The following is a 13392-nucleotide window of genomic DNA, read 5'->3' as shown; positions in this document are numbered from 1 at the left end:
TACATTAAAAAAAAAAGTAAAGACTCCAGCAAAAACCTGTTCTGATAAATCAATTCAGTAAGGTTGCAAGATACAAAATCAATATGCAGAAATCTGTTGCATTTCTATACACTAATAACAAAACAGGAGAATGAGAAATTAGGAAAATAACCTTATTTACATAAAAAACCACATAGGAATAAATTTAATAAAGGAGCTGAAAGACGTGTATTCTGAAAAGTATGACATTAATGAAAGAAATTGAAGATGACATATATAAATGGAAAGATATACCATCCTTATGGATTGGAAGAATTTTGTTAAAACATCCATATTATGCAAAGTAATCTTTGTAGAACTAGAATGAAAAATTCTAAAATTTGTATGGAACCACAGAAAGCCCTGAATATCCCAAGCAATCCTGAGAAAGGAAAAAATTGCAACTATCACAATCTCAGCATTCAAACTATACTACAAAGCTACAGTAATCAAAACAGATAGTACTGTCACAAAAGCAGACACATGGATCAATGAAACAGAATTAAGAACCTAGAAATAAACCCATGTTTATATGGTCAGTTAATCTACAACAAAGGAAACAAGAATATACAATGTGGACAAGATAGTCTCTTCAATAAATGGTGTTGGAAAAACTGGACAGTTATGTATGAAAGATTAAAACCAGACCAGTTACAGCATATACAAAAATAAACTCAGAATGGATTAAAGACTTAAGTACAACATTTGAAATCATAAAACTCCTAAAAGAAAATATAGGCAATAAACTCATGGACATCAGCCTTAGTAATATTTTTTGATATGTCTCCCCAAGAAGGAAAACAAAAGCAAAAATAAAAAACTGGGACTATATCAAACTAAGAAACTTTTGCACAGTGAAGGGAATCATTAAAAAAGAAAGAAAGAAAGAAAGAAAAAGAAAGAAAGAAAGAAAGAAAGAAAGAAAGAAAGAAAGAAAAGGTAACCTACTGAATAGAAGATATTAGCAAATGATATTCAGTAAGAGATTAATATGTGAAATATATAAAGAACTCATACAACTCAATACCAAATGATGTGATTTAAAAATGGGCAGAGGATCTGAATAAACATTTTTCCAAAGAAGACATACTGATGGCCAAACAGACACATGAAAAGATGCTCAACATCACTAATCATCAGGAAAATTCAAATCAAAACCACAATGAGGGGGCACCTGCGTGGCTCAGTGGGTTAAAGCCTCTGCCTTCGGCTCAGGTCATGATCCCAGGGTTCTGGGATCGAGCCCCACATCTGGCTCTCTGCTCAGCGGGAAGCCTGCTTCCCCCTCTCTCTCTCTGCCTACCTCTCTGCTACTTGTGATCTCTATCTGATAAATAAATAAAATCTTAAAAAAAAAGAAAAAACCACAATGAGACCTCACACCAGTCAGATGACCAATATCAAAAAGATAAGAACTGGGGAATCTGTCTGGCTCAGTCAGTAGAGCGTGTGACTCTTGATCTTAGGGTCATGAGTTCAAGCCCCATGATGGGCATAGAGCTTACTTAAAAAAAAGAAAAAAAAAAAAGACAAGAACTATGACGCATTGACAAGGATGTGGAAAAAGGAAACTTTTATGCAATGTTGGTGAGAATGTAAATTGCTGTAGTCACTATGGAAAAGAGTATGGAGGTTCCTCAAAAAATTAAAAATTGAGTACCATACAATCCTGTAATTTCACTTCTGGAGATTTAGTGAAAGGAAACAAATACCTAATTTGAAAAGATATATGAACCCCTATGTTTATTGCAGCATTATTGATTTACAACAGCCAAGATATGGAAGCAGCCTAAGTGTTCACTGATAGAGGAATGGGTAAAGATGTGATATATATACACAGTGGAGTACTACTCAGTCGTAAAAAATGAAATCTTGCCATTCCCAACAACATGGATGGTCTTAAGAAGTATTATGTTAAGTGAAATAAGATAAAAAAAATATAAATACTACGATTTCACTTATACATGTAATCTAAAAAAACAAAGGAACGAACATGAAAAACAGAAACAGACTCATAGAAAGCAAACTAGTTGTTGCCAGAGGGGAGGGTGGGGGGTGATAGGTGAAATGGTGAAGGGGAATAAGAGGTACAAACTGCCAGTTATAAAATAAGTATGTCACTCGGATGAAAAGTACAGCATAGGGAACATAGTCAATAATAATGTAGTAACTTTGTATGGTCAGAGATGGTAACTACACTTAACCGCAGTGAGCATTTTGAAATGTACATAATTGTCAAATCATTGTGCTGTGCACCTGAAACTAATGTTAAATAGGTTTCAATTAAAAAAAAATGAATCCACACATATGACCAGCAACCAGACCAAGAACAGAATATTACCAACACTTCATAAGCCCCTCTCATGTTTTCTTTCAGTCACTGAACTCCTACAACCCTAAGAGTAACCCTAGTCTAACTTATAAGAATGGATTCCTATAGTATATACCATTTTGTATCTGTCTTTTTAAACTCAACATTGTTAGATTCAATTATTTTGCTTAGAATAATAGTTTTGTTGTTATATCATATTCTATCATATGGCTAGATCACATTTTACTGTTAATGTATATTTGAGTAGTTTGCAGTTTATATTTGAAAGCACACGGTGTTGTCAGGAATGTTCTTGTACATGTCTTTTGGTGAACATATGTACTAGAGTAGCACTGCTAGGTCATAACATATGCTATTCCAACTTCAGTGGGGAATGTCAAAAAATTTCCAAGGTGGTTGCACCCATTTACACTCTCCAGTAATGTATGAGAATTCCAGTTGCTCCACGTTTGCTACATTTGATCCTGTCTATGTGGGTTCTTCTTTAAGCCACTCTGTTGTATGCATGTCAAGTTCTCTTTTAAAACTGGAATTGGAGGGGCACCTGAGTGGCTCAGTCTGTTAAGCATCCAACTGTTGATTTCAGCTCAGGTCATGATCTCAGAGTTGTGGGATTGAGCCCCATGTGGAGCTGTGTACTCAGCAGGGAGTCTGCTTAGGATTCTCTCTCTTCCTCTCCCTTTGCCCCTTCCCCCCTCATATAAATAAATAAATAAATAAATAAATAAAATCTTAAAAATAAATAAAGCTGGAATTGGAAAACAGAATGCCCTTTATTTTTTTAAAAGATTTTATTTATTTATTTGACAGACAGAGATCACAAATAGGCAGAGAGGCAGGCAGAGAGAGAGGAAGGGAAGCAGGCTCCCTGCTGAGCAGAGAGCCCGATGAGGGGCTCAATCCCAGGATGCCAGGATCATGACCCAAGCTGAAGGCAGAGGTTTTAACCCACTGAGCCATCCAGGCGCCCTGAGAACTAACACCCTTTAAAAATTAACTGGTTTAGGGGTGCCTGGGTAGCTCAGTTGGTTAAGCATCTGTCTTTGGCTCAGGTCATGATCCCGGGGTCCTGGGATCAAGTTCTGCATAAGGTTCCCTGCTCAGTGGAGAGCATGCTTCTCCCTCTCCCTCTGCCTGTCCCTCCCTCTGCTTGTGCGCTCTCTGTCAAATAAGTAAATAAAATCTTAAAAAAAAAACAACAACCCTGATTTATATCATATGAGTTTAAGTTTTTGGAAATAACAGATAAATGATAAAGTCCATAGTTACATCTGAACTGCAGTAATAATAAACACTACTGGTGGTAAATAAAGGAACTCCTTCAATTTTCAGTATCAAGTCCAACTTCAAGAAACTGATCTTGAAATGGAGCTGGAGGATCTCTAAGTGGTTTAGTGGACTGATTGTTTAGTGAGCTGACCCCCTAAAAGAGAAGTCACCAGACTTTGTGTATAAGAGCCAGTCCTTGCCAGTCATCCAGTCTGTTGCAGTTACTCAACTCTGCCCTTGAAAGCGGCCATAAACAATATGAGAATGAGAGAATGTGGTTATGTACATCTCCCTGTATGCACTATATATGCTCACTAAAACATACATAAGAATGTCCATAATAGCACCACATGCTAGAAAATAAAAACTTGCAACTACCCAAATGTCCCACAGCACTACAGTGTGATACATTCATACAAGACAGTATTATACAGCAATGAAAATAAAGTACTGTTGCAACTTTATTTACAAAAACTAGCAATAGTAATGGGCATGAGATTTCCCTTTGAGGTGATGAAAAAGTTACGGAACCAGTGATGATGACTGTGCATTTTGCATGTACTTACTGCCACTGAAATGTACACTTTAAAATGGTTAAAATGGTAAATTTTGTGTTAAACATGTTTTACTGCAATAAGATAAACAGGTAATGGATCATATTTGGTCCATGCATGGGCCATAGTTAGCCAACACCTGTGAGAAGTCAGATCCTATAATGGTTAAAAGCAGTTTGTTACCAGACAAACCTGGATTTGAGCTCTGGCTCTGACACTAACTTTATACCCTATGCAAGTTTCTTCCTGTGAGAAAATTTATCCCTGTGAGAAGTCATATCCTATAATGGCTAAAAGCAGTTTGTTACCAGACAAACCTGGATTTGAGCCCTGGCTCTGACACTAACTTTATACCCTATGCAAGTTTCTTCAACTCACTGTGATTCAGTTTTTTTAAATCTATAGAACAATATAATACTAACATAGGGTTGCATAAGGAATAAATGGCTTATTAAATTAAAGCATATACAATAGTTCCTAAAAGAGAACTCTTGGCTTTTTGGCTTTGGTGTGGACCAGTTGGCTAGCTGCTCTCAGAGCCAACCTGTGGGTGCTGGTACAAACTTATCCCTGCTACTAAAGCAACTTTTTCTACCCCCTACATGAGAAACAAAATCAAACTACATAGGATCATGTGACAACTTGTGGTATATTAAGGTTTGTCAACTGTAACCCTGAAGTATATAAAACGCTAAGAAAATATAAACATTTTTCTAACTTATTTTAATGGTCTTTTTTAAACTTTTAATCAGACTAGTTTTAAAATCAAAATTACAAAAAAAATTTTAAAATAAAAACAAATAATAATATAATTAATTTAAAAGGATAATTATTTTTACTATTAATCCTAATTTGCTAATGGGGAAACAAGCTTCATTGGACATTTTTGTCAAGATACAGTTTCTCTGAAGGAAACCACAGTATATCATTGTAAACCAAATGATGATAATGGAAGTGATTTAAAAACAATGAAGACCCAGAGTGCATATTAATTCTACTCAGAAACATAATTCCTCATCTTGAGTTGAGCTTTGGAGCCATAACTGATGGTAAGATGTGCTAAAATCCCCAGGCCCAGTGTTTTGCAGTTATGACCAATGATGCCTTAAACGATCTTAAACATTTCTCTTGGTACACACGTGCAAGATTCCCTCTAGGGTATATACCAAGGAATAGAGTTGCTGGGTCATAGGGAATATACATCTTCAATTTACTAGAGATCACAGCAAATTATCCAGCAAGACTGTGCCAGTTCTATATGCCCAATAACAGTTCCTGTATTGACAATCACATCAGTATACTGATCAATGTTAAACTATCAAGACTGTCAAAAGGGATGTTTCACTGTGATTTTGTCCATTTTTAAAACAAGGTATAGTTTCCATATAGTAAAATTAACTTTTTAGAGTACAGTTCATATTTTTCATCTCCTTTCCTCTGCACTGAATTCAGAATTAGTTCTTGACATCTTTTCTTCCAGCTCACTAATTGTCTTCAGCAACAGATATCTAAATCTATTAATTCTGCTGTTTTTAATTTTAGCAATTTTAGTTCTCATTTGTGTTTTTTTTTCTTTTCTAAATCTTGTTGGCTATTTAAATTTTAATTTGTTAAAATTAACAAAAATTTAAAAGTCTGTTGCTAAGTAACACTAGCCAGACTTTAAGGGCTCTAGAGCCACATGTAGCCAGAAGCCATTATATTAGTGCATCTGTAGAACATTTCCATTAACCCCAAGTGTTCTATTGGATATCTTTGCTCTAGAGATCTTTGTTTTTCCTTCTGCCGGGTACTAATAGGCATCATCAGCCTGGGAAAACACTCTAAACTAACTTCTTAACTTAAGGCTGTTTGTTGTTGTTTTAAACATGCAGTTGGTATGAAATTGGGCTGCAAAAATGAGTGAAGCCTAGTTTGAGATTAGGAATTCTTGGGGAAGATTTTTTTACTGTTTTGCTGTGGGTCTGAAGATATCCATGGATAACAGATTCTGTTCCTTTGCTCAGATGATGAGAGTAATGTTGCAGTCACCAGACCAGCTTCAGAAAGCCCCTGCGTGCTGAGTGAACCACAACCTTTGGTGTTACCTCGAGTGCCACAGTCGAAGGTGCCGTCCATCACCTCAAATCCAGTAAGCTCTACACAGGAATGTACTGGAGAACCTAGGGCTGTTCTTGCCAGGAGAAGCTTGCTCAGAGTTATTTGCCTTAATTTTATTATTTATGATTCAATTTTTTTCAGTAAAGCTATGTGTTTATCATAATAACCCAGCAACTCTCTGCATTGATAAGTTTAAGTTTAAAAAAATAGTAATGGGACACCTGGGTGTCTCAGTTGGTCCCACTCTTGATTTCAACTCAGGTCATGATCTCAGGGCTGTGAGATCAAGCTCTGGGGCAGTTTCGGCATTGGACCTGGATCCTGCTTAAGATTCTCTCTCCCCGCTCTCTCTGCCCCTTTCCTTCCTCCAGCTCTCCCTGTGCGTGCACACATATGCTCTAAAAGAAATTTTTAAAAAATTAAGCAAATTAGGATTGATAATTTCCAGTCAGCTTTTTTAACAAATGGCCTCTTTTTAAAAGTATTTTATTTAAGATTTATTTATTTATTTGAGAGAGAGAGAGAGGGAGCATGAGCAGGGGGAGAGTGAGAGGGAGAAGGAGAAGCAGGCTCTTCACTGAGCAGGGAGCCCAACGCAGGGGCTTGATCCCAGAATCCTCGGATCGTGACCTGAGCCAAAGGCCGATGCTTAACCAACTGAGCCACCCAGGTACCCCTCAGTCCCCTCTTTTTTAAAGTCATCCATAAGTTATGCAATGTATAATCAGCTATGTGGTTAGCCCAAGTCTGTTTGGGGAAGAATAAAGGTTATGACAGAAAGGGGGACCAATCTCAGATGTTCTGTAGCCTTAACATCCTATCCTTTGAATTCCTCCATTTGACTCCCTTTTATCTCAGCCTACCTGGTTTTTATTTTTGATATTTGAATCTGTTGACTTTCCTGCCTTTTGCATGTTTAGGACTGGTTAATAACTGAGGTGTAAAAGGCAAACCAAAGTAAGGAACAAGTGGTCCCAGTGAAGTCTGCAGACAAGCATAAACATGGTCATTTCTTACAGAGGGCTAATGAGCCTGGTCTCATCCCTGTGTAATGATTTATCTAGTTCCTACATGATAGTTTCCCAGTGTTACTTCTGGCCAAAAACCAAAAAACAAAACAAAAAACCAAAACGGGATGGGGGCGCTGCAGGGGGATTCTAATCCTTGAGTCATGCTCATCAACCCTGGGTTTCACTACCAGACTTAGTATTTGCTTTGTTGGTTTACTGGCCTGATATTGTGCTACTGGATTTACAAATGGGTTATTTAAAAATAAAATCAGCAAGGCCCATCCATATCTTCTTACTACACTGGAGGATTAACCAGGTGAACTAATGTTCCTTTCGTGGTAATAAAGTACTTCTAACATGCCAAAGTGGTCTGACTATGGGTTAGGTAGCCTAAGTTATGCATAATTAACTTAAATGTTCCTGGCTATTAATGACCAAGGAAAAAGAAGCATTAATTCACATAGTCCTGAGAGAAATAGGAGGAAAATGCATGCTGTGGCAGAGGAGCTAGCCAGAAAGCGCACTGAACTGATGACCTAACAGAGAAAATCAACCGCACTCCAAGGTGGCAATGTCAGTCCATGGAAGATTAAATCCTGCTAACGCAAGAACTCATGCTAGTTACAGTCTTCAGAACTTAGGTTATGACTGACAGCTGACTGGCCCAGGGGTAGTGAAAGATAAGGGATTAGTTTGTGCAGAGCATAAGACTGTTTGATGGTGAAAGAGATTATGTCAGAGTTTACTCTTAATTTTTTCTATATTTGTTCCATATTTTTTCTTCTTAGGTTTTCTTTTCTAACGTAAATAATGATAGTAATGGAGTTCTCGCTCCCCTGAGTGGCTGTTAACTGCTTTCATCTCAGTTGATCAGACTTCCCCTACCTGCTGTTATTTAGAAATGAAGAGAAAAGAAGTCTGACTTGTCATCTTGACAATGGACTTGAAGCCCCAGCTCAGCTACTGGCCAAAGACGTTATAAAAGTTAAGGCATAGGAGAAAAATGCACAGATTATCTAATTTGAAAATATTAAGTTTTGGCAAAGTTGGGAAACACAGCAAATGTCTTCACCAACCAGTAACAAGTAACATTTTCTTTTGACATATAGATGAATCTCTGTCAAGCAGCAAGTGGTCATCAGCCAAATGTGAATGGTCTCTTGGTTCATGGGATGCCTCTACAGCCAAGAAATCTCTCCCTAATGGACAAGCTACTGTAAGAAGTGTAAAATTTTAATAGACTCTAAAATTTACCTAGATCACTGAGAAATAAAAGAAAAGCTAAATCAGTCAATCATCATGCATATATTGAGTACCTACCAAGCAACCACAGAGACATCTGGGGAGTAAAAACATCTAAGGGAAATGGTTTCCACCCTCAAGGAGCTGATAATGTAACTGGAAAGAGAAGACACACGCGGGTAAAAAGAGACTTAACCACATAGGGCATTGTTGTGACTGAATGTCAAGGGTGTAGTACTCAAAGTGAATGCATGACAGTCCCAAAGAAGGAGGGCATTTGGGTGGCTAACTATAGTATGAACTTTTCCTTCAAAGATAAGAGTTTGGATAAGCAAAGAAGAGCAACAAGACTATTCTAGGTAGGATGGATGGTGTAGGAAAAGGTCTGGAGACAAAAAATACAAATTATTTAGAAGGGAAAGCAGACCGGTTTTGCTATAGTAAGAAAAGGGATAGGTCAGAATTTTAATGCTTCTGACCAAGTATCACTGACAATCTTCCAGAATTAAAATAGGTCATGGTGTGATTCATGAGGAAGAAGACTATGAAATTAATGAAGGCTGTGACCAGACTAGAAGGTTCTGAATGCCATGTTTTTGAGACCCATTCATGTTGTTGCATGTGACCTTCTTTTATTGCTAAGTAATATTCTATTTTAAGAATACACTACAATTTGTTTTCTATTCTTCTGCTAATGAACATATGGGGTGTTTCCAGGTTGCGGCTCTTATGCAAAGGCACCATAAACATCCTTGCGCAGGTATTTTTTGCGGACCTATGGTCTATTTTTCATGAGTCAATATGTAGAGATTGTCATAGGATAGATAAGTGATGTTTAACTTTGTAAGAAACTGCCATACAGTTTTCCAAAGTAAGTATGCCATTTGACACTCCCACCAACATATGAATTTCACTTAGGGGGCACACAGTTTAAGTCAGGAATCTGAAAAATAGATTTTACAGCAGAAGAACATAGACTCAATTGAAGCAGGAGGAATTGAAGGTAAAGATTCTAATATAGGAGTTCAACCATAAGCTACTAAAAGTCTATACTCAGGGTTGTCCCAAAGGATAAAGGAATGTAGTATTTTAGAAGATATTGCAAAAGAAATCAGATTCTATATAAATAGAGGAACCAAAGTCAACTCTGAGATTTCAAAGCTCAAGGGAAGTTTGTTGTGGGGTAAAGATAAATTTGGTTTGGAGCAGGTTGAGTTTACAATGCCAAGCCATCTCACCAGAAATAAGGAAAAGGTCAGATTTGGAGGTTGATCTCGAAGTTACAAGGCTAAAGGTGATAACTGAATCCAGAATAATGAATGAGTAGTTTAGAAGACAAAGGTAAACATGAAGCAGCTAAAGCTTCTGTCACAGAAAGCAGTTAAGGTGTGTAAAGAAAAGGCTAATAAGTGAATGGTTATGATGGCAGGAAGACCAGCACAATCTCTTGTGAGTAATGCTCAAGGTTTAGCTCCATTTCTTGGTGGGCATTTGCCCTTCAAAGTCCTCCAAACACTAAAGTATATTTTGCACTACAGGATAGCAAAGTGGCCTCGAAGTTTGAAGAACTTGCTGAAAGCCAAAAGAGAATGTGGCAGAGCTTAATTCTCTTTCCCTCCATTTCCTTGTCCAAATAGTGTCTCTCAGGTGTCTTATAAGTATTGCACCCACTTAAAAAAACAAAACAAAAACAAAAACAAAAACTGGAATCTGTAAGGCAGAGTAAGTTCCTTAACTATTTGGGCATAGTATTCTACTTATCAGAGTACTTACAGGGAAGTGTTGTACTTTAGTTGCTTTTGCAGACAGGGACCTACGGTAGCCCCAGGGCCCTGCGCAGCATGAGGCTCTGGACGGTTTGCCTGCACCAGCTTTCCAAGGAACCAAACACCACTCCCCCCCCCCCGCCGCCCCCACTTAGGCTCCAATGAGCTCAGCATTTTAATCTTCAACTGGGAGCCTTGCGGGTGCCACACTACTCCTAAGCAGTAATTACTTGCCTTTCAACTAAGTCTTTCCTTCAGCACAAAGAAGGCTTCCAATATGGTAGGAATCTGTCCCTGAGGTGAACTTTCAGGAAGCACTGCAGAGCAGGGAATCTTCAGGTCAGCCTTCACTGTAACCGAAGAAGTGACTGTCATGGCAGGTGAATAATGGACTTGCTTTCCCAAGTCTCCATTTTTTTTTTTTTTTTAAGATTTTATTTATTTATTTGATTGAGAGAGAGAGAGAGAGAGCATGAGAGGGGAGAAGGTCAGAAGGTCAGAGGGAGAAGCAGACTCCCCGTGGAGCTGGGCGCCTGATGCGGGTCTCCATCCCGGGACTCCAGGATCATGACCTGAGTGAAAGGCAGTCACCTAACCAGCTGAGCCACCCAGGCGCCCCCAAGTTTCCATTCTAGTAAATTACCTGTATGGCTAAAGTCCTTTTGAGAACATGTTCTCACGCCTGTGGCTAGATTATGTGATTTGTATAAACTAGGTTATTTACTTTTGCTTTTTTTCTCCCTTGAATATATTTTATAGTCTAAGCCTTTAAGTCTTGTTTCCCTATACAGAGCAACGTTGATTTCATTGTGGGTTTCTGATTTGGCCACTAGAGATCTTGATGACAAGTTACTTATGAGACCTGGATCCAGTACCATCCTTTCAACTCGAAATTGGCCAAATCGAGCCCTGGAGCTTAGTACATCAGCTCTATCATACACAATACAGTCTGCCAGGAGACGCAATCCCCCACCACGTACCCTACATCCCATCAGCACAAGCCACTCACGCGCTGGAACGCCAAGACCTGTGGAAGAAATACTCAGAGGATCCCGAGTGTAGGTTTCAAAAGCAGAATTTGGGGAAACTGTGGTAAAACTAATGAAGAATAATTTTATATAGAGAATGAATTTAAATGTAAGGTTGAAATATATGCCTAGAAACTAATCATTAGATATTCTCATGATGGACTACACACTGGTTTAAATCCAACAGAGAAAGAAATGTGGTTAAATCTGAATAAAATTCAGGTATTAGATGTGTTGATTTAGTTGTTTACTTAGCTATTTAGCTATTTACTTCTACACTAAAATGTCGGCTAGAATACTTCAGTGATACTTATCGAAGGAATAAGATCTATGTATCTTATCAAACACTTTCCTCAGTGCTCAGTGAAATTCATCCCCAAAAAAGTTAACTCTCCTTTAATATTTTTCTGTACCACTGGGATCTGCTTATTCCATTGACAAATGATAACATTTTAACCTCAGATAAGTACTTGTCTATATACTGGGAAATACATACCTTGGCACTTCCTAGGAAATAACACTAACCATATTCTTTTTTCCTTTCCCACCCTTAATTCACTCTGAGCTTTGTCATGCAAAAAAACACTTAGAAGACTACTTTTTAAAATAAAATTCTTTTATTAGTTGTTGACTCACAAAACATCTTAGGATGTTTGAGTCTAAGACTATAATCAAGGGTATAAGATAATATGGCTGTAACTATGTTTTGAATTCAGCTTCTAAATTATGGACATCCTTATACTTCTTTCCCAACATGTTATTTGACTTCAATTTGTTTTAATTTATCCCAATAGATTCACTAAAAGAGATGTCCATAACGCCCAAAAATCTTTGTCAGGACACCAGAGTTCTTCTCACCTACCCACTATTTTACTATGTTGATGCTGGTATTGATATAGATTCACTCAATTGAGGATGAGCGTTCTTGAAGCATAATTAATCCTCATACCTTCTGACAATTTCTTCAAAGTGGAAACAAGTTACCTTGTTTCTTCTGGGACATGAAAGTATCATTGATTTTCAGGTACTGTCTTGAGTATGAGAAATGCTAAAAACTGCTGGAAATGCCATGGAAGAAGTTTAAGAAATTTACCTGGCACTTATAATTACAGTAGTCCCCCCTTATCCCCAGGGGATATGTCCCAAGACCCCCCATGGAGCCTGAAACTGCAGATAGTACCAAACCTTATATATACTATGTTTTTTTCTTATACATACATACCTATGATACAGTCTAACCTCTAAATTAGGTACGCTAGGAGATTAACAATAACTAATAATAAAGTGCAACAATTATAATAGTATACTGGAATAAAATTTATGTGAATGTCTCTCTCATATCTCACTGTATTACACTCACCCTTCTTCTTGTGATGATGTGAGATGATAGAATGTCTACATGATGAGATGAAGTGGGGTTAACAATGGAGGCACTGTGAGGCAGCATTAGGCTACAGTGACCTTCTGACAATACATCAGAATGAGGATCATGTACTTCTGGACCCCAGTGACCATGGGTAACTGAAATCATGGAAAACAAAAAAATGGATAAGGAAGGACTACTGTTATTAGTGAAAAGGACAACCAAAAGGCCCAGAACTGTGAATTCCACCAGATGTGAAATTACAAATCCATAACAGGTTAACACCAAAATAGTATAACACCAGCTCTCTGTGAGACAAAGGGTCAACCTCTGCTGTGTGCCCAGGATAAAGTTTCAACACAAATCAGAAAATACTATGAAAACCAACCCCTCAACTCTTGATTTTCCAAAATCCTTCCACTGAGATTGCCTTACTTAAAAACATAGGAAGCATTCTGTGCGTAACATTAAACTCATCTCCCTCATTTATTTGATTGTAATCAGTTTGCTTGTATTGTTATAACTTTATCCTTTCATATCTTGGTGTTTGCTGGTGGGATCTGCAGCCCAGTAGCCGCTGACTCGCTCTCTCCCTCACCAATGCCCCTGAGCCGAAACAATCTGCTGCCCCCTATTGGCACAGCTGACGTGGAACACTTGAGCACCGTGGGGCCACAAAGGCAAATGGTATGTCTTTCTCCTGTTGCCTT

The 13392-nt window shown here is 37.9% G+C and overlaps 1 protein-coding gene across 4 annotated transcripts in view; it reads left to right on the top strand.

Annotated features, from left to right (window-relative positions):
* The window catches only part of FAM149B1 (family with sequence similarity 149 member B1), a 76658-nt gene that overhangs the window by 57460 nt on the left and 5806 nt on the right, over positions 1-13392 (top strand). For 2 of the 4 annotated variants that reach the window (XM_080823154.1, XM_080823153.1), the window contains 4 exons: positions 6180-6304; positions 8393-8499; positions 11125-11349; positions 13249-13369. In XM_080823154.1, the coding sequence (XP_080679280.1) occupies positions 6180-6304; positions 8393-8499; positions 11125-11349; positions 13249-13369 (578 nt within the window). Of the gene's footprint in view, positions 1-6179; positions 6305-8392; positions 8500-11082; positions 11350-13248; positions 13370-13392 lie in introns of all 4 variants that reach the window. The other 2 variants (XM_080823152.1, XM_080823155.1) reach the window with 2 other exon arrangements.

The sequence above is a fragment of the Martes martes genome (assembly GCF_963455335.1).
Source record: "Martes martes genome assembly, chromosome: 14".
NCBI lineage: Eukaryota > Metazoa > Chordata > Mammalia > Carnivora > Mustelidae > Martes > Martes martes.
Note: the sequence above shows the minus strand (reverse complement) of the source record. Positions and strands in the feature narration are given on the sequence as shown.